At 46.7% G+C, this 19,729-nt stretch overlaps 1 protein-coding gene across 1 annotated transcript; it reads right to left on the bottom strand.

Moving 5' to 3' along the window:
* Nucleotides 1–7,409: 7,409 nt before the first annotated feature.
* Nucleotides 7,410–16,485, bottom strand: LOC105615131 (GTPase IMAP family member 5-like). Its single transcript, XM_060414414.1, has 4 exons — nt 16,346–16,485; nt 10,861–10,909; nt 7,643–8,147; nt 7,410–7,506 (listed from the first exon to the last, which is right to left on the bottom strand). The coding sequence occupies exons 2-4, from the start codon at nt 10,901–10,903 to the stop codon at nt 7,410–7,412; spliced, it is 645 nt and encodes a 214-aa protein (XP_060270397.1). The 5' UTR covers nt 10,904–10,909; nt 16,346–16,485.
* Between the last annotated feature and the right edge of the window lie 3,244 nt (nt 16,486–19,729).

Here is a 19,729-nt window from a genome sequence, read left to right as displayed (position 1 = left end):
CTTAGCCTTGGACTCACCACTGAAGACCAAAGGTGCCCAGGGCCCCAGGCCCCAACTCTCATCACCTCTATGGAGCCCAGGGTGACTCTCACAATGGCAGGTAAGCAGATTTCTTTTCTTATCAACACGGGGGCCACCTATTCTGCCATGCTAGCTTATTCCAGAAAAAGCCTCTCAGATCTCTGTTGTGGGGGTTGATGTTTAGTGTCTGCACCACAGATTACCAAACCTCTGCCTTGCACACTTCAAAATACCGCATTCTCTCATTTTTTTCCTCATACTCCCAAAATGCCCCACTCTAATCCTTGGAAGGGATCTACTCTCCAAATTCAAGGCTTTCCTCACTATTCCAAATCTTTCTCCCTGACCTGGCCTGGCTACTGCTCCTCAAACCTACCATTTCCTCACCTCCCCCATTACCCTCCTTCTCCATAAACCCTACAGACTGGGATACTGATAACCCCTCCATCGCTTCCCACCATACTCCCGTTTATATTTGTCTAAAAGATCCAACAAAGTTTCCCAATCAACCTCAATACCCTATTTCCCAAATACATCAACAGGGATTAAGCCCATCATCTCTAAGCTGCTGCTTGTGCCCTACTCACTCTCCTTATAACATGCCTATCCTTCTGTTAAAAAGCCAAATGGCTCCTACTGCCTGGTGCAAGACTTGAGACTTATTAGTGCTGCTATTGTCCCCATTGACCAAGTAGTTCCAAATCCCTATACTCTTCTTTCCCTTATTTCTCCTTCTACCAACTATTGCATCGTCCTGGACCTCAAGGATGCACTTTTCACCATCCCTTTACACCCAGATCCTCAAGATCTTTTCGCTTTTACCTGGACTGATCCAGACAGTCATCGCTCCCAGCAATTAACCTGGACTGTCCTTCCCCAAGCATTCTGTGATAGTCTTCATTTCTTTGGCCAAGCCTGGCCTCAGACTTAACCTCCCTCAATCTTGCCCCAAGCTCTATCCTCCAATACGTAAATGATCTTCTCCTTTGTAGCCCCTCACTTATACACTGTCAGTGACATACAACTCCTCAACTTCCTAGCTGATTGGGGTTATCAAGTATCCCCTCCACTTCCCCTTCCTGAGGTCACCTATCTTGGAGTTCTCCTGTCACCAACAAAGAGACATATAACTACTGATAGAAAACCCCTTATATCTGCCCTAATCACTCCCTACATCAAAAATGGAAATTCTGTCCTTTGGGGGCTTGGCTGGGTATCTACACCTCTGGATCCCCAGTTTTGCCCTCCTAGCACAACCCAGGGGGATCTTTCGGAGACTCTTGAGCCTAAGTCAAACACCTGTTCAGCCTTTAATGCTCTAAAATGAGCTATTCTGTCAGCCCCAGCTTTAACACTGCCTGATCTTTCTTGCCCTTTTATACTCTACACTACTGAGAGACATACAATTGCCCTAGGAGTCTTAGGACAGATGCAGGGCCTTTCCTTTGCCCCCACTGCTTATCTGTCAAAACAACTGGATACCACCATACAGGGATGGCCAGCCTGCATGCGTGCTCTGGCCGCAGCTACACTTCTCACTCAAGAAAGCAAAAAACTTACTTTGGGGACACCCACAGTCATTTGCTCACAACATGACCTTAAGGACTTAACTCTCACACAAGACCATGGCTCTTCTATCACCTTCTCGTATCCAACTAATTCATGTCACCCTCCTAGAATCTCCCGAGTTCTCTTTTGAATGCTGCTCTACTCAACCCCACCACCCTCATCCCTAATTTTTCTGAACCTCCAAGTCACACTTGCAATGAGACATTAGAAGACTTGATGCCTCATTTTTCCCATATCTCTTCAGCCCCTTTCAATAACCCTGATCTCACTTGATACATCTCTATTCCTCCTAACAACCAAACCTTCCCTATCACACTAATCCACAACTGAACCAAACAAACAATTCAATTCATTCTCTTATTGATATGCGTAGGAAGACCAGTGGGAATTGAAACAGGGACTGCAGGGCTCATGACCTCTTTAAACTACTATCACAGCCTCTCTAAGGATCTTACTGAGAGCCTAGAAGTAGCTGCTGACCTTATCACTCTTCAGGGCCAACTAGATTCCCTGACAGCTGTGGTCCTTCAAACCAGAAGGGGATTAGACCTTCTCACAGCAGAAAAAGGAGGCCTTTGTCTTTTCATAGACGAAGCCTGTTGCTTCTATGCCAATAAGTCAGTTCAGCTCAGTTCAGCCACTCAATCGTGTCTGACTCTTTGCAACCCCATAAATCGCAGCATGCCAGGCTTCCCTGTCCATCACCAACTCCCAGAGTTTACCCAAACTCATGTCCATCAAGTCGGTGATCCCATCCAGCCATCTCATCCTCTGTTGTCCCCTTCTCCCCTGCCCCCAATCCCTCCCAGCATGAGGGTCTTTTTCAATGAGTCAGCTCTTCGCATGAGGTGGCCAAAGTATTGGAGTTTCAGCTTCAGCATCAGTCCTTCCAATAAACACCCAGGACTGATCTCCTTTAGGATGGACTGGTTGGATCTCCTTGAAGTCCAAGGGACTCTCAAGAGTCTTCTCCAATACCACAGTTCAATAAGTAGGGTGTTGCAAAACAGGCAGCAAGGAATCTGACAAATAGGGCCTCAAGAATACATCAACATCTTAGTAAATTATGGGAAAACTGGCTAAGCAATTGGGATTGGATGCCATGGGTCTTACCTTTACCATGGGCCCCCTTCTCATATTAACTCTTATTCTGCCTTTCGGCCCCTGTCTAATGTGTCTTTTTTTCTCCAGGACTGCCTATGAGCCTTCACCAGCCAGACTGTTCATGAGCTACTTCTAACTTGCTTCAATTATCACACGCTTTGAGCCCACTCTGACTTCCCTTAACCCACATTCCAGCCTATTCTTATCTTACCCCATGACAACACCCCAAACTTTTGCAGGAAGGGGGACCCCTTCCAGGGTCTGAAACTAGGCTCTTGTCTAACACTTGGAAATGAATTGTCCAAGGAGACACATGAGCTGACAAAGCAAGAGATTTTATTGGGAAAGGGCGCCCGGGTGGAGAGCAGTAGGGTAAGGGAACCCAGGAGAACAGCTCTGCCACATGGCTTGCAGCCTCGGGTTTTATGGTGATGGGATTAGTTTCCTGGTTGACCTGGTTGGATTTCTCTTTTATCAGTTCCTGGTTGGGACAGGGACTGCAGGGCTCACGACCTCTTTAAACTACTATCACAGCCTCTCTAACTAATCCAACCAGGGTTGGTCTTTAGCCAATCATTCAGACTCAGAGTTCTTCCTGGTGGTGCACACCTTGTTCAGCCAAGATGGATGCCAGGGAGAAGGATTCTGGGAGGAGGCTGGAAATGCGGTGTCTCCTTTTGACCTTTCCTGAACTCTTCCGGTTGGTGGAGGCTTATTGGTTCCGTGTTCCTTACCAGGACCTCCTGTTGTAAAACAACTCATGCAAATGGTGCCCGGCCAGGGTGGGCGGTTTCAATCAGTGTGTTTCCCCTAACAAAACCAGTGCAAAGCAGATACAGAAGACTGACCTTCAGCCCGTACCCTATATCAAAAAGGCTGGAATGTTAGGGCTCACAAGGGGCTCATACCATATAGTTAAAATATGGCCCATTGTGGTGCCCTGACAAACGAGATGAAGTCACAGTGGCCACATTGCCCGGGTGGGCGACCTGTTTTCCCTGAAGGCAGTATCCTGTTTCTCCCTGCTGGTGCCAGTTTCTCAAGACTACGTGACCCCCCAACTGTGAGACCCCTTCAACTGCGTGACCACAAGACCCCAGCTGCAGGCTAAAGATAAACTAAGGCCTCCTCCCTTTGGAGCACAATGACCCATCAGTAAGGTATAAGAAGGGTTGTCTGTAAAGGGAGGGCACTGGTTTTTCTCTAAAGCCAGTTACTTTCTTTCTTTCTTCCTATAATGAATCTTTTTCTGCCTGAATGCCTGGCTTACTCTCGTTTTCTCCATGGTCACCTTACCCAACACTTCAAAGCTGAGCAGAGTAATGGAATCAACCCTAGCCCCTGAATCAACCAGCCCTGAAGCCCGCCCCATCTCTCATTTCTGATTATTCAGCCAATAAATTCCTTTATTACTTAAGACATTGGAGTTTGGGGTCTCTTTTATCTGCATTTGAAAACATTTGAACTGATAAAGAGTTCTTCATATCTCTTTAAAAGAAATCCTGAAATTTATCAGAACACCTGTGTTTTCATGCTTCCTGCCAAAAAAGTGAATCAAGAATAAATAAATGAATTTCTCTTTTATCAGGTGACAGGGAGGACCTCTGCCTATATCTAAAGCTCCCACTTCAAGAAATGGAAATTCACTGCATCCCAAGAATGTGAAAAACCCCTGGAATGAATTATTCTGAAAATGACAAAAGGAGGGGCAGAGGAAATGGGATGGCCCCCAGGTGGGTTTTTCTGTGCTTCCTTCACCTTTTGAGGGAGAATCAGTGCTCATATTTGAACAGTTTCCAAGCGATGACATTGGGGAACATCCATGTGTGAGTCAAGGTGGAGCACGATCCTGTCTCCTCCTCTACTGCAAAATATTCCTGGGTTTACCCTTCAGCTTTACACCCCTAGAAAGTCAACAAAGGTGGAATGCCATCTGGCTCACTGAGAAATGCTGCTTCTGGGGTGAGAGATGCTTTCTCATTGCGGGGAGGCCTGGGAACCGACCATCTGCATCCCTGGAGGGAAGCCATCCTCTAGCAGCCCTGCTCCCAAATACTTTCTTTAGTGAGTTTCCCTGGCCCAGTGCCTTCCCTGGAGGGAGGAGGAGACTGCCCAGCCCAGAGGGCTTCACGGTTGACTCCACTGGATCTGAAGTCTCCGCCTTCCTCTGCTCAGCCCAGTCTCCTCTGAGGCCCGGGCAGTGAGGGGGAGCCAGGGTCCTCGGGAGGCCAACAGAAAGCTGGCTCCTTCCCAACCTTGATATCAGTGCCACTCTGTGTCAATTCACCCCCTCGGTGTCCCCATTCCTGTCGTGTCCTCTCCATCCCCACACCTCCCATTACAGCTCAGGCCCCGATGGATGGCTGAGATGGAATTCTTTTCTTCTGAGTGTGATGCCATGTACCTAAGCTCACACTTATTTAGTCCATCCACCACATTGCTGCAGCGTGATCTTCCTGAAATTCCTAACCTGCTTAAAAACCTCGGGGAGAAAGCCCTTGAACCCACCCAGCCAGGTCCCTCCCTACCTCTTCCAGTGATTCTCAGTCTCCTGCCTGACCCAGCATTACCGGTTGGGGCACAGACTTGGATTACTGTGATACCGAATGGCTTGCCTGCTCCCTCTGCCTGAAGTCAGTCCTGGAAGGAGGGGCCGGCACGTTTCTAGAAGCCCTGGCCCCACCCTGGCCAAGGCGCCTCTGCCCCCCAAGCCTGTACTCTCCTTCTGGTTGACATCCCACCGCGGACAAATTTCTCTCACACCCATTTTTAGTTTAATTTATTCATTGGCCACACTGGGTTTTCGTTGCTGCCCAGGCTTTCTTTAGTCATGACCAGCGAGGGCTACTCTGGCTTCCCTGTGTGGATGCTCACTTCTGGCTCACCCTCATTTTTATATGCCTTCCTCCCTCTACCACACAGGTGCCTTTGGCCTTACTTCTCTCAGATCCCTGGTGCCCAGCAGAGACCCCAACATTGGGCACTCAGCTACATGTGGGTGGAGCGGGACTGGATGAAGTCAAGGAAGGGAGAGGCCAACTTGGCTCAGACAGTGTGGGAAGACCGCACCGAGGAGGAGGTCCTTGGTCTGAGAACTCCGAGTTGCTTGGTGTTTCAAGGGTTTGAAGAGCTCATACATAACTCTCCTTGCACAGATTGGAATCGGTTATGGGATAGCACTGTTGAGATAAACCACACCTTTATCACCAGCGGGGACATGGACAATGAGCTTGGGCATCACAGAGAGCTCATCATTTACCTACCCAGTCACAGGGTGCCTATGCGACCATGGGTCTCCCCTACAGGGTATGAAGGCATGGGCAGCTATCCCATAGAAGTTGGGAAGGGGTCACCCAGACCCTTCCTCATCTGACTTCCTCTTTCCACTGATTTGGTGGCCTCCACTCAGACTTAACTCCAGTGTCTGCCTGCTTCTCTTTTCTACCACTGAAATGTGCAATGCCACCTTTCCCCCAAATTTCTACAGATATCACACGTGATTGTGCTGACCCAGGGTTCAAGATGTTCCACTACATCCCAGCTCAACCCATGATGGAAAATCTCCTCTAAAACGGGAGTGGGCAAACCACAGCCTGCAGAGCAAATCAAGGCTGAGGCCAGTTCTGTATATAACCTGTGAGCTGAGGAGGGCTTTTACATTTTTTTAAAGGGTGAATAAATCAAAAGAAACAGAATGTTTCATCACCACATAAGAAAAGTTCATGCAATTCAAATTTCTAAACTTGTAGGGAATGCAGCCTTGCAGGTCACTTCCTTCTTGTCCAGGGTGGCTTTCTTGCTCAAGAGGACGGTTGAGTGTTGAAGGAGACCAGATGGCTGGCTAAGCCTGACTTCCTAAACTTATCATCTGGCTCTCATCCAGCCCTGCTCTAAGGATTTCCGGTTCTTGATTTCCCAGGGGCTGACTATTGGAGATCTTCCTCCCCAGCTCATCTCCAGGGCCTTCTTCCTTTCTTCCCTAGCCTCTTCACACCCCAGAGATGTCCCAGAACATCCTAGTCTTTCTTTCTTGTGGAGTGTGTATATATATATATTTACAACCTACAAGGAAGTCGGAGTATCTGTCATATAAAATAAGCCATTTCAACTGTAAAAAGTAGGTCCCTGGTAAGACGCTCGCTCGCACAGCATGTCAGTCCACTCAATTTCCTTTATGCAAACTCCTCAATACTTCTTGATGGTGTGCATTTAGTTTATTATTTGCCATCACCATTTTTAACACAACAGAAAGGGAATTTTTTCCCCCTTTGGATTTTATTTACCTAAAAAGCAACTGAAGAAAAGGGATGGCATGTCTGATGCAAGGAAGTGAAATTGTAAGTGAAATTATGTAAAAAGCAAACAAAGTTCCTGATCAACATAGGTATCAGTGCAGTTCAGTCACTCAGTCGTGTCTGACTGTTTGCAACCCCATGAACTACAGCACACCAGGCCTCCCTGTCCATCACCAACTCCCAGAGTCCACCCAAGCCCATGTCCACTGAATCAGTGATATACTGACTCTGAAAAAAATGGAAGCTGACAGCAGATGTCATCTGAAAATGCTCAGCCTTGATGGGTATTACACAAAATAATTACAATGGCAAGAAAAATAAAAAGGCACAGGACAAGAAGAACAAATATTTTGACATGAGAAACAATCCAGGCTTTGAGTTGGAGGAGCGCCTTAGAGGCACCGTTTCTCTCAGCCTCTTTCAGGCCTTGCTTTTGCTTTGCAACCTGCAGCCGTACCTTGTCCAGGTAGTGCCTCTGACCTTCTCCATGGGCACCACCCCCCATCTGCCGGAGCATCTGTGCATCAAAGAAGAGCTCATTGGTGAGGAAGGCGCCCTGGTGCTCCCGCTCCAGCCCCTCGATCACAGCCATCAGCTGGGCCAGCTGCTCTCTCTGCTCATCCCCGGAGGCCCGGTTGTTGAAGGCACAGTACCTCCGCCCGCACTCCCGGACCAGGCTCCTCAGCCTGAGGTTGTCTGTGTTTGCCACATACTCATCCAAGGATCCGCCCGCCAAGTCCTCCTTGTGAGTGAAGAGGATGACCATGTGTCTCTCGGCTCCTACCCCAAAGACCTCCTTCACCCTGGTCGCAGCCACCACGTCCTGCTCGGTGAAGCGCCCCAGCTGGGTCACCAGCAGCAGCACGTGGGGCCCTGGCACCGACAGCAGGTAACAGGCTCCGATATTCTCATACATCTCTTGATCCTGGGCCCCAGCCTCGAAGATGGGGGGCGTGTCCACCACCAGGATGCTCCTCCCATTCCACATGCCTGTTGCCCTCTGACACTTCCTGGTCACCGACTGGGCCCCCAGCTTGGACTCAAACACGGGCTGGCAGAGGATGCTGTTTCCAGTGGCACTTCTCCCACTGCCTGTTTTCCCTACCAGGATGATCCTCAACGAGGAGGAAGGTTCAAAGCCCTGATGTTCTATTCCACCTGTTAAAAAAAGAATTTTCTTGTTTTACCATGGTAGTGATTCTTTTTTTTCTCTTTAATTTAAAATTTTTATTTACTCTTGGAGTAGATAACGAGCTGGCTTAAAACTCAACATTCAGAAAACTAACATCATGGCACCGGTCCCACCACTTCATGGCAAATCAATGGGGAAACAATGGAAACAGTCAGAGACTTTATTTTCTTGGGCTCCAAAATCACTGCAGATGGTGACTTCAGCCATGAAATTAAAAGATGTTTGCTGTTTGGAAGAAAAGCTATGACAAACCTAGACAGTGTATTAAAAAGCAGAGATATCACTATGCCAACAAAGGTCTGTTTAGCCAAAACTATGATTTTTCCAGTAGTCCTGTACAGATGTGAAAGTTGGACCATAAAGAAGATTGAGCACTGAAGAACTGATGCTTTCAAACTGTGGAGAAGACTCTTGAGAATCCCTTGGACTGCAAGGAGATCAAACCAGTCAATCCTAAAGGAAATCAACTCTGCATATTCATTGGAGGGACTGATACTGAAGCTGAAACTCCAATACTTTGGCCACCTGCTGCAAAGAAGAGCTGACTCAGTAGAAAAGACCCTGATGCTGGGAAAGATTGAAGGCAGGAGGAGAAGAGGACAACAAAGGATGAGATGGTTGGATGGCATCATGGACTCAGTGGACGTGAGTCTGAGTAAAGTCTGGGAGATGGTGAAGGACAGGGAAGCCCGGTGTGCTGCAGTCCATGGGGTCTCAGAGGAGGACATGACTGAGCGACTGAGCAACAACAAGATGGTGAGCACTGTTGTTTCAGTTCCAGGCATGCAGCAGAGTGAGTCAGTCATTCCTATGTGTGTATCTTTTCTTTTTCAAATTCTTTTCCTATTTAGATTATTTAGAATATTGAGCAGAGTTCTCTGTGCCATACAGTAGGTCTCTGTTGGTAAAGTTAGTGATTCATAAGATGTTTCTGTCACTGACCTTTCATGGTATCTCATGAAAGCTATGGACCTCTCTCTGCCAAACAGTGATATGAAAATCGTACAGGTGTTTGCATACAACTTTGGGTGGCTCTTGACTGGTAGGAAGCCCACATTGGGAGCCCAAGCTTGGACCCATAGCCAAGCGCCAGAACTGCTACACTATGAGGGATGCTCCAAGGACTTCTTCAGGACCAATGAAAATACAGGTTTTCAGAAAGAAAAGTGATCCTTTGCTTTTCCCATGACATTGCTTAGGCCAGTTTCACACTAATCTCAGGTGAAATTACAAGGAGGTGAGGATAAATCATAAATGAGAAAATATTATCTGCTTTTCACCCACCAGTTCCCAGGCACACAGACTGCTCATTACAGTCATCTGAACCCTGGGAGTAAAGGAAGTCTCAGATGTTAGAGTCTCAATGACCTCTCACTGAGGACCAGATGAATGTTCCTGGGTTTCTGCTCTTAGGGTAGGGATTTGAATATTGGAAAGTGAGCCTACGGAAGGCCTGTGTTTAATGTCAGGGACAGAGTCTGACAGATGACCCTGGATGGGTGGCTGAAGAAGAGATGATAAGAACGTTAACAATACATATTTTGGAAAGATCATTGATGTGGCTGATAGAATTATAGGAAATTATAATAAAAGTGGTGTTGGTGAGGGTCACTCTGTACCAACAGCTAAGTCTTCTAGGGATGAAGAGAGTGAGAATGCAAGGATTTCTGGAGTTCTTATAAGCCCAAATGAATTAAATTCATTCTAGGCTCCTAAAATCTGTTATTTTACTCGTTTTACTCTGCGTTGTTTCTGCCTTTCCTTAAGTATTCTGGATTTTTTTCAAACATGATTACTAAATCTCTATGGGGGAACTTGGGGTTTCCCAGGTGGCACTAGTGGTAAAGAAGCGGCCTGCCAATACAGGAGATGCAAGAGACCCAGGTTTGATTCCTGGGTCAGGAAGATCCCTGGAGGAGGGCATGGGAACTCACTCCAGTATTCTTGCCTGGAAAATCCCACAGACAGAGGAGCCTGGCGAGCTACAGCTCCAGAGGGTCGCCAAGAGTCAGACATAATTGAAGTGACTTAGCACGCACACATGGGGAACCTGCCCTCTTTTCAGCTGAGCACAGGTAGGGAAAAACGTTTTCACAATTTGGTTCCAAATCTCCTGACTTCTGACTTGAAGTTTTGTTTCCACATTTCCCATACATCACTGCGCAGAGCAGAGCTTCACACTTGGGTGTGTGGGCTGTGCTGATGGTAGGGAAGATAAACAACAAGATGAAAGTGAAAGTCACTCAGTTGTGTCCGACTCTTTCCTACCCTATGGACTATACTGGGGTTGCGCTTGTGGCTCAGCTGGTAAAGAATCTGCCTGCAATGCAGGAGACCTGGGTTTGATCCCTGGGTTGGGAAGATCCCCTGGAGAAGGGAAAGGACTATACAGTCCATGGAATTCTCCAGGCCAGAATAATGGAGTGGCTAGTTATTCCATTCTCCAGGGGATCTTCCCAACCCAGGGACTGAACCAAGCTCATCCTCATTGCAGGTGGATTCTTTACCAGCTGAGCCACCAGGGAAGCCCAATGAACACGATAGCTACCTTTTTCTTCTGCAGTTTAAAATAATTGGGTTTCTTTTCTGTCTCAATATTTGAGGTCAGGGAGTGGAGGAGGGAAGATAGTGATTTCCCCCTGGTGCCCAGAGAGCTTGAGAATTTGGAGGGTTTCTTACCTTCAGCCATGGTTCCGTATCTGCTCCTCTGAAGCCCTTCCATTAGCTTCTGGAATAAAAAGAAGAAAGGAATTAAAGCAAGTGTCCTTATAGGAGTTGGTCCAACCAGTCCATTCTGAAGATCAGTCCTGGGAGTTCTTTGGAAGGAACGATGCTAAAGCTGAAACTCCAGTACTTTGGCCACCTCATGCGAAGAGTTGACTCACTGGAAAAGACTCTGATGCTGGGAGGGATTGGGGGCAGGAGGAGAAGGGGACGACAGAGGATGAGATGGCTGGATGGCATCACTGACTCGAGGGACATGAGTTTGAGTGAACTCTGGGAGTTGGTGATGGACAGGGAGGCCTGGCATGTTGCAATTCATAGGGTTGCAAAGAGTCAGACACGACTGAGAAACTGAACTGAACTGAACTGAACTGAAGGCCTGAGAACACCTCCAATTTAGACAGCCAAAAATAATTATCTTTACATTTGCTAACTTTCTAACTTATATTTTGCTTTCAGTTATCCATATATAACTTTAAGCAAGCCAGGTTATGTTAACATAGTGAACTCTTGCTATTCTTCCTCCTACAGGAAAGCAAGAAATGTTTGAATATGCATCAGTTGTTTATCTCCCTTCAAGCTGGAAAGGCATGAAATAAAGAAAGTCTTCTTCTAGGAATGAGAAGCTGGACTTTTTATTATTTTATTATTATTAGAATCAAGGTAGGCAAGTTGCCTTACCGTAGGCAAGTTGCCTTACTGTAGGTAAGTTGCCTTACTGTAGGTAAGTTGACTACTGTAGGCAAGTTGCCTTACTGTAATTATTTTTTTATTATTATTATTAGAATCAAGGTAGGCAAAGTTGCCTTACTGTAAATGAGTAGTTGTTTGTTTGAAGTACTGGGCATTTCCAGTCCCAGAAACTCTGTATCAGATGGACATCCCAGTGGCAAAGGGGAAAGTACAATATACCTTCCAGTGGGAGTGTGGATTTGGGGTCCAGGGCACCTTTGAGGATGGACATGAGAGGGAGAAGGGGAAGAGGGCCAAACATGGTCATCAACCTTCCTTCCTCTGAGCAGCTGGGGGAAGAGAAACTGGAGCCATAACTGAGGGACAGAAGCAAGATTAAGGACAAATTCAGGATAAAGTCATTGCCTGCTCAGTTTTAAATCAAATGTCTTTAAATCAATAGCCACTTTAAAAAATCCCAGTCGATGTCACCAGAAATTGGCAAAACCGTGGAGATAAAGGTTTCATTCAGCTGAGGCATGCGGTTGTGTCATTCTTCTTGGTGCTAGGAAAGATAATTGTGCATTAGAAAAGGCAAGCCTGCAATGTGCAACTATAATTAGGATGAACTCTGAGCCTGTATTTAATTTAGTCAATTTGAAAGATTATGCAGTCATGAAACAAACATTTTAAGGAGAGAAATACACCGAGGAAGGAAATGAATGCCCACCATTTGCAATGAACAAATCTCAGTATTTTGGCATTGTTATTGCTGCTATTCTGTTGGACTGAAAACATTAAAAGAACATTACACAAACAGCTCCATGTCTTTATTTTTTGACTCCTCCACTTCCCAGTCTCATTCTCACTCTTCCTTTCAGGGGTAATCAGTATTCCGAGATGTTTATGTCCCTTTCTCAATCGTGTATTTACACTTGTACACACATCGGCCTGTAGTTAAGATATAGTACTTTTTGGTATTTTAATCTTTCATGGAAGTGGCATTATTTATGTAACATTTAATCCAATTCTTTCTTAACAAACATGTGGAGTTCCAAATACATCCTTGCTGCTACCAAGAGTGCTGCAGAAGAGTCCTGCACACATCTTGTGCACGTGACAGTCCCTGGGATGGACAGCTTCCACCTGACTAGATGTTGCCAAGTCCCACTCCAGGACACTTCTGCTATCATGCTGGCAGCAGCCACATGTGAGCATCCCTTAAATCTTCACTTACACTTAGTAATACCAGGTTTTTAATTTTTTGGTTACCCTTTGGAGCATACATTAAAGTGTCTTATGTCTTAATTGGTTTAAACTTGCATTGTATTGATTAGCATTGAATTCAGAACGGTTTTCATAACTGATTTGCTTATTTAGCTTGATTCTGGTATTCCTACCTTTTTTACATTTTTCTATTCACTCAGTCTGGATGCATAAATATGGTCCCCATTAGGGAAACCATCCCTTGTCACACTGTCGGAATATATTAAGATAACTTCCTTCCTTTCCCTTTCTCCCACACACCCCTTTCCCTCCCTTCACCCCCAGAAGAGCATTTTCCTCACCACCTTTCCCACATGCTGTCCTTGCCTCTGATAAATTATATTCAGTTCAGTTCAGTTCAGTCACTCAGTCCTGTCCAACTCTTTGTGACCCCATGAATTGCAGCATGCCAGGCCTCCCTGTCCGTCACCAGCTCCCGGAGTTCACTCAGACTCATGTCCCTCAAGTCGGTGATGCCATCCAGCCATCTCATGCTCTGTTGTCCCCTTCTCCTCCTGCCCCCAATCCCTCCCAGAATCAGAGTCTTTTCCAATGAGTCAACTCTTCGCATGAGGTGGCCAAAGTACTGGAGTTTCAGCTTCAACATCATTCCTTCCAAAGAACACCCAGGACTGATCTCCTTTAGAATGGACTGGTTGGATCTCCTTGCAGTCCAAGGGACTCTCAAGAGTCCTCTCCAACACCACAGTTCAAAAGCATCAGTTCTTCGGCACTCAGCTTTCTTCACAGTCCAAGTCTCACATCCATATATTACCACTGGAAAAACCATAGCCTTGACTAGACGGACCTTTGTTGGCAAAATAATGTCTCTGCTTTTGAATATGCCATCTAGGTTGGTCATAACTTTCCTTAAGCATCTTTTAATTTCATGGCTGCAGTCACCATCTGCAGTGATTTTGGAGCCCCCCAAAATAAAGTCTGATACTGTTTCCACTGTTTCCCCATCTATTTGCCAAGAAGTGATGGGACCAGATGCCATGATCTTAGTTTTCTGAATGTTGAGCTTTAAGCCAACTTTTTCACTCTCCTCTTTCACTTTCATCAAGAGACTTTTTAGTTCCTCTTCACTTTCTGCCATAGGGTGGTGTCATCTGCATATCTGAGGTTATTGATATTTCTCCCGGCAATCTTGACTCCAGCATGTGCTTCTTCCAGCCCAGCATTTCTCATGATGTACTCTGCGTATAAGTTAAATAAGCAGGGTGACAATATACAGCCTTGATGTACTCCTTTTCCTATTTAGAGCCAGTCTGTTGTTTCATGTCCAGTTCTAACTGTTGCTTCCTGACCTGCATATAGGTTTCTCAAGAGGCAGGTCAGGTGGCTTTTGCTAAAACTGAACAAATTCTCTGACACCGTTTCTACCTCCGATGAGATTTTCTATATAATGGAATCAGTATATCAATGTGGTAAAAATGATGAAGATAGTGGTGACAATGTTGATGAACTTTAGCATCATAATAATCCTCTGTACATTTATTTTAAATTTTAAAGTTTCTTTTATATCCATTATTTTAATTGTTCTTCAAAATTCCCTATGATGTGACCAAGATAGGCATTAACTTTTCTATTAAAATATTGGGAAACTGAACCTTAACTGCTCTGCCCATGATCACACAACTGCCATGGGGCTAAGAGCAAAAATGACACATTTGCCTGGATATTCTCTTAGATTTATCAGGGCAGAAAAGCAATTATAAGGTCAAGCAACCTCTTGGAACATCACATACCATGTTGCCATCTCTGATCAAGACAAAACTGAAGCCAACAGGCTCGAAGCTTGCCCTAAAGCCAACAAAGAGAAGTGTGTTGCAAAATTTTGGGTGCATTTAAAAAAAAATTCAAACATAAAATTGCAGGGGACAGAAGTTGCTCAGAATGGAAGGATTTCAGTTTTAAACGATCTGGTGTTTTTCTGCAGCTTGATGATCAGTGTGATCCAGATGGAGCTCTGTGGCTGCCACAAAATGCCATCAAATTTCTGGTTGGTGAGCAGAGGTGCAGCACCGTCCTCTTGAACCATCTTTGGAGTGGGTCAGGCTGCCGGGGAGACACATATCACTGAAGAATGGAATTTTTGGGGATGGGGTGGATATTAATAAGTACCAAAGTGTCCAGAGACTAGTCAGAAAGGATATTAATGGAGATGCTGAAATGACAGGATATTAAAAGGACTGAATCAAGCCTAGGAAGACATCCGGAAGCACTGTAAACCTGAAGCGATGTGACACGGTGTCAATCGCAGAACAGACAAAAGTGGGGAAATGAAGAATGGAGGCAGGTTTCTTCTCCACGAAGAAAATCTTAATCCTCCCCAAACGGGGTCAGGAATCATGATAGAGACAGTGTGCAAGCAGAGATTATAAGGGTATCTGACAGGAACAGCAGGAGGAGCTAACTTAGGGAGGAAGCTGAAGCAAATGGACATCATATACCTTCTGATCTTTAAATTGGACGAACCTGATGTTATCTTGACAATACATTATTTTATCAAACCATGAGAAAGCAGGCTCTCTCATTATGCTGTTTCTGGAAAGGTAAAAATATTTTTCATTTTCCTCATTCATGAGGCTCTCCTTCTTGGTGTGCCCTAGTCCCTCTGTTTCCTGGCATCGCTGGTTTCACAGTTTAGCATCATAATTTCATAACACAGCTCTTACAGGGGGTTGACAGCAGACCAAGGATGGTTCCTGTACACGCTGGTGTCTCTCTGCCATAGAATTGAGTTCTACATCATGTCGCAGGAAACATGTGGTATCTCTGGGGGAGAATGGGGTGGCTTTCAGAAGATCAAGGTCTTGGAACAATGTCCACTGAGAGGTTTCATTGGGAACACGTGACTCAGCGAGGGTACTCATCCTGTGGAGCCCTAGGAATGGATTCCTACCCCCTGCCATCTCTGGGAGGTGGTGCTTGTCCGGGATGGGCCGGGGGTGGTATCGAAGAAATTAAGAAGGTAAAACTTAAGATGTACGTTCTACCTACCTTGTGAATTCACCTTGTGAATGTGAGTTTTTCTCATCTATCAGATGAACTATTTGTGAAGCTCTATGGCAGTTTCACAAGCTATGAACTATTTGTGAAGACTACTAGCGAAGCTCTATGAATCCCTGTGAAGCTTATGAAAATCAAAGGAGCTAAGAAGTAAGCCACAACACGGAAAAGATCGCAGCCCTGTGGAAAGCGATGGGCTGTGAACGCTGAGTGAGCGGTTCCCAAACCCGCTTCAGTCGCACTGGGAATCCGCTGTTGTCCATAACGCTCTCCATTGGCGCCGGGTTTCACTGACAGAGGAGCCGGGTTTCACTGACAGAGAAGCCCAGAGGCATGGAACCGGTGTGAGGTCGCACCAGTCAGTAGCCCTGATTCAACTGCTGGCTCCAGACGCCCTCCCCAGCCCCAGCTCCCCTCCTGCTTTGCTCCTCGCCGCCCACCCCCCGGCCTCCCCAGAACCCCGGGACCCCCGCCAGGGTCCCCTTACCAGGCGCGGTACTGCGGGCTGGGTGCGGCGGGTCGGCGAGAGCGCGCGGCCGAAGGCTGCAGGGCACGACTGTAGGATAAGAAGGAAAGTGGGGCTGACGGAGGGCGCCCCCTGTCCCCTCCGGGCGGGGAGAAACTGCTGCCGCCGAAACCGAGAGCACTGGGTTCAGAGCGTGGACCAGCCCCCGCCCCCCAGCCTCTACCCCCCAACCCCCACTGCACCCAGGGATGCTTCCTGTCGGAGACCGCGAGCGGCTCGCCCCCTCTCATTTCCTCCTTAAGACGTGAGAGAAGAAAAGAAGTGATGTTTGGATTGTGAGAGAGCAAAATATGGACCCCCTCCAACTCCCCGTCCCTCACCCCCTCGTTGCTAAAGCCCACTGGTTGCCTCCGTGGGAGTGTTGGGTTTTCGCGGAGAACTTCTTTACCCTCAGCGCAAAGCTGGAGCAAGGTGCAGAACAGGATAGAATGGAACCCTCTTCCTTTCCAGAAACTCTGCAGAACTGGGAGGCAGAGAGCCACTGTCCTTGTCTTGTTTTTGGGGTTGGAGTGTCTGTTCTTAGGGAGTGTGTGTGTGTGTGTGTGTGTGTGTGTGATTTTTGAGGAGTGGTAGGCAGTTCTTCTTGACTGTGTGGATCACAACAAACTCTGGAAAATTCTTCAAGAGATGAGAATACCAGACTATCTTATTTGTTTCCTGAAAACTGATGTTTTTGAACTGTGGTGCTGGTATGTGGGTCAAGAAGCAACAGTTAAAACTGGACATGAAACAACTCACTGGTTCAAAATTGGGAAAGGAGTACATCAAGGCTGTATATTGTCACCCTGTTTATTTAACTTATACGCAGAATGTGCTGTGCTTTGCTTTGTTGCTCTGTCCTGTCTGACGTTTTGCAACGCCATGGACTGAAGCCCACCAGGCTTCTCTGTCCATGGGGATTTCCAGGCAGGAATACTGGAGTGGTTGCCATGTCCTCCTCCAGGAGATCTTCCCAATCCAGGGACTGAGCCCAGCTCTCCCTCATTGCAGGTGGATTCTTTACCATCTGAGCCACCAGGGAAGCCCAAGGATACTGGCGTAGGTAACCTATCCCTTCTCCAGGGGAACTTCCTCAGCCAGGAATTGCACTGGCGTCTCCTGGGTTGCCACGGTAAAGAGTCTGCCTGCAATGTGGGAGACCCATATTCGATCCCTGGGTTGGGAAGATCCCCTGGAGAAGGGAATGGCAACCCACTCCAGGATTCTTGCCTGGAAAATCCCATGGATAGAGGAGCCTGCTGGACTACAGTCCACAGCATCGCAAAAAGTCAGACATGACTGAGCAACTTCACTTTCACTTTCTCCTGCATTGCTGGCAGATTCTTTACTAGCTGAGCTACCTGGGAAGCCCTATAAGCAGAATATATCATGTGAAATGCTGGGTTGGATGAATCATAAGCTGGAATCAAGATTGCCAAGAGGAATATCAACAGCCTTAGATATGCAGATGATACCACTCTAATGGCACAAAGCCAAGAGGAACTAAAGAGCCTCTTGATGAGGGTGAAAGAGGAGAGTGAAAAAGTTGGCTTAAAACTCAGCATTCAAAAAACTAAGATCATGGCATCCAGTCCCATCACTTCATGGCAAATAGAAGGGGAAAAAGTAGAATCAGTGACAGATATTTATTTTCTTGGGCTCCAAAATCACTGCAGCCACAAAATTAAAGGATGTTTGCTCCTTGGAAGGAGAGCTATGACAAACCCAGATAGTGTATTAAAAAACAGAGAAATCACTTTGTCATTAAAGGTTCATATAGTCAAAGCCATGGTTTTTCCAGTAGTCATATATGGATGTGAGAGTTGGACCATAAAGAAGGCTGAGCACTGAAGAACTGATGCTTTTAAATTGTAGCGCTGGGGAAGACTTTTGAGAGTCTCCTGGACACCAAGGAGATCAAACCAGTTAACCCTAAAGGAAATCAGCCCTGAGTATTCATTGGATGGAAGGCCTGATGCTAAAGCTGAGGCTCCTATATTTTGGCCATTTGATGTTAAGAGCTGCTGCTGCTAAGTCGCTCAGTCGTGTCCGACTCTGTGCGACCCCATAGACGGTAGCCCACCAGGCTCCCCCATCCCTGGGATTCTCCAGGCAAGAACACTGGAGTGGGTTGCCATTTCCTTCTCCAATGCATGAAAGTGAAAAGTGAAAGTGAAGTTGCTCAGTCATGTCCGGCTCTTCGTGACCCCATGGACTGCAGCCTACCAGGCTCCTCTGTCCATGGGATTTTCCAGGCAAGAGTACTGGAGTGGGTTGCCATTGCCTTCTCCAGTTAAGAGCTGAGTCATTGGAAAAGATCCTGATGCTGGGAAAGATTGAAGGCGGGAGGAGAAGGGGACAACAAAGGATGAGATGGTTGGATGGGCATCACCTACATGAGTCTGAGCAAGCTCGGGGAGTTGGTGATGGACAGGGAGGCCTGGCATGCTGCGGTCCATGGGATCACAAAGAATCGGACATGACTGAGTGACTGAACTGAATTGAACTGAAACTTAATGGGGGTAAAGAGTGAAAGAAATACAAAATAAGAATTGGGCCAAGAATGAGGCTGAATATGAGATATTTCCTCATAGCTCAGTTGGTAAAGAATCCGCCTGCAATGGAGGAGACCCCTGGTTTGATTCTTGGGTTGGGGAAGATCCACTGGAGAAGGGATAGGCTACCTACTTGAGTGGGTACCACATGGACTATACTGGGGTTTCTCTTGTGGCTCAACTAATAAAGAATCTGTCTGCAATGCTGGAGACCTGGGTTCGATGTTAGGTAGTTGGAATAGAAAAAAAGAATCCAGAATGGTGGTGGCTAAGAGACTAGGAAGGGAAAAGCCTGATAAAAAAGAACAAAGGAAGGTCTGAGGACTGGAGTGAGAACTTCAGGTAGAACAAACAGCACCTCTGGCTAGCCCAGTTTACATAGCAGGCCCAGGGGAGGGAAAAAACATAAGAGGAGCCAAAGGGCCGTGGGGGTGGGGGGGTGGGGGGTGGGGTTGTCTTTCCCTTCTTCTCCCTCTCTTTCTCTCCCTCCCTCTTTCTCTCTCTCCCCTTTCTCTCTGTCTCTCTCTTGCTCTTTCTCCCTCCTTCCCTCCCTCCCTTGCTCTCTCTCTCTCTCTCTCTCTCTCTCTCTCCTCTTCACAGTCTTTTGGGTCAGCATCCCCCCTCATGCCTGGAGGATGTATTTTCCTTTATTTTCTAAATAAAACTGAGCTGTAACACGGAGCTGTGACACTGATCTGTCCGAGAGCTGTAACACGGTCTCTCTGAGAGCTGAGACGCGGTCTGTCAAAGGGCTTTAATGTCTGTTGCTTCAAATTTTTGTTGTGACGAGACAGAAAGGAGGAAATTACAC

Source organism: Ovis aries, chromosome 4, assembly GCF_016772045.2.
Source record: "Ovis aries strain OAR_USU_Benz2616 breed Rambouillet chromosome 4, ARS-UI_Ramb_v3.0, whole genome shotgun sequence".
NCBI lineage: Eukaryota > Metazoa > Chordata > Mammalia > Artiodactyla > Bovidae > Ovis > Ovis aries.
This window is presented reverse-complemented; position numbering and strand designations above follow the sequence as displayed.

Coding starts and splice junctions, on each gene's coding strand:
- LOC105615131 (XM_060414414.1), bottom strand. CDS start 10,903: ATGGAAGGGCTTCAGAGGAGCAGATACGGAACCATGGCTGAAG. Junction 8,148..10,860: donor ATACGGAACCATGGCTGAAG/GTAAGAAACCCT, acceptor TTTTTTTAACAG/GTGGAATAGAACATCAGGGC. Junction 7,507..7,642: donor GTCCGGGAGTGCGGGCGGAG/GTACTGTGCCTT, acceptor TTTGATGCACAG/ATGCTCCGGCAGATGGGGGG.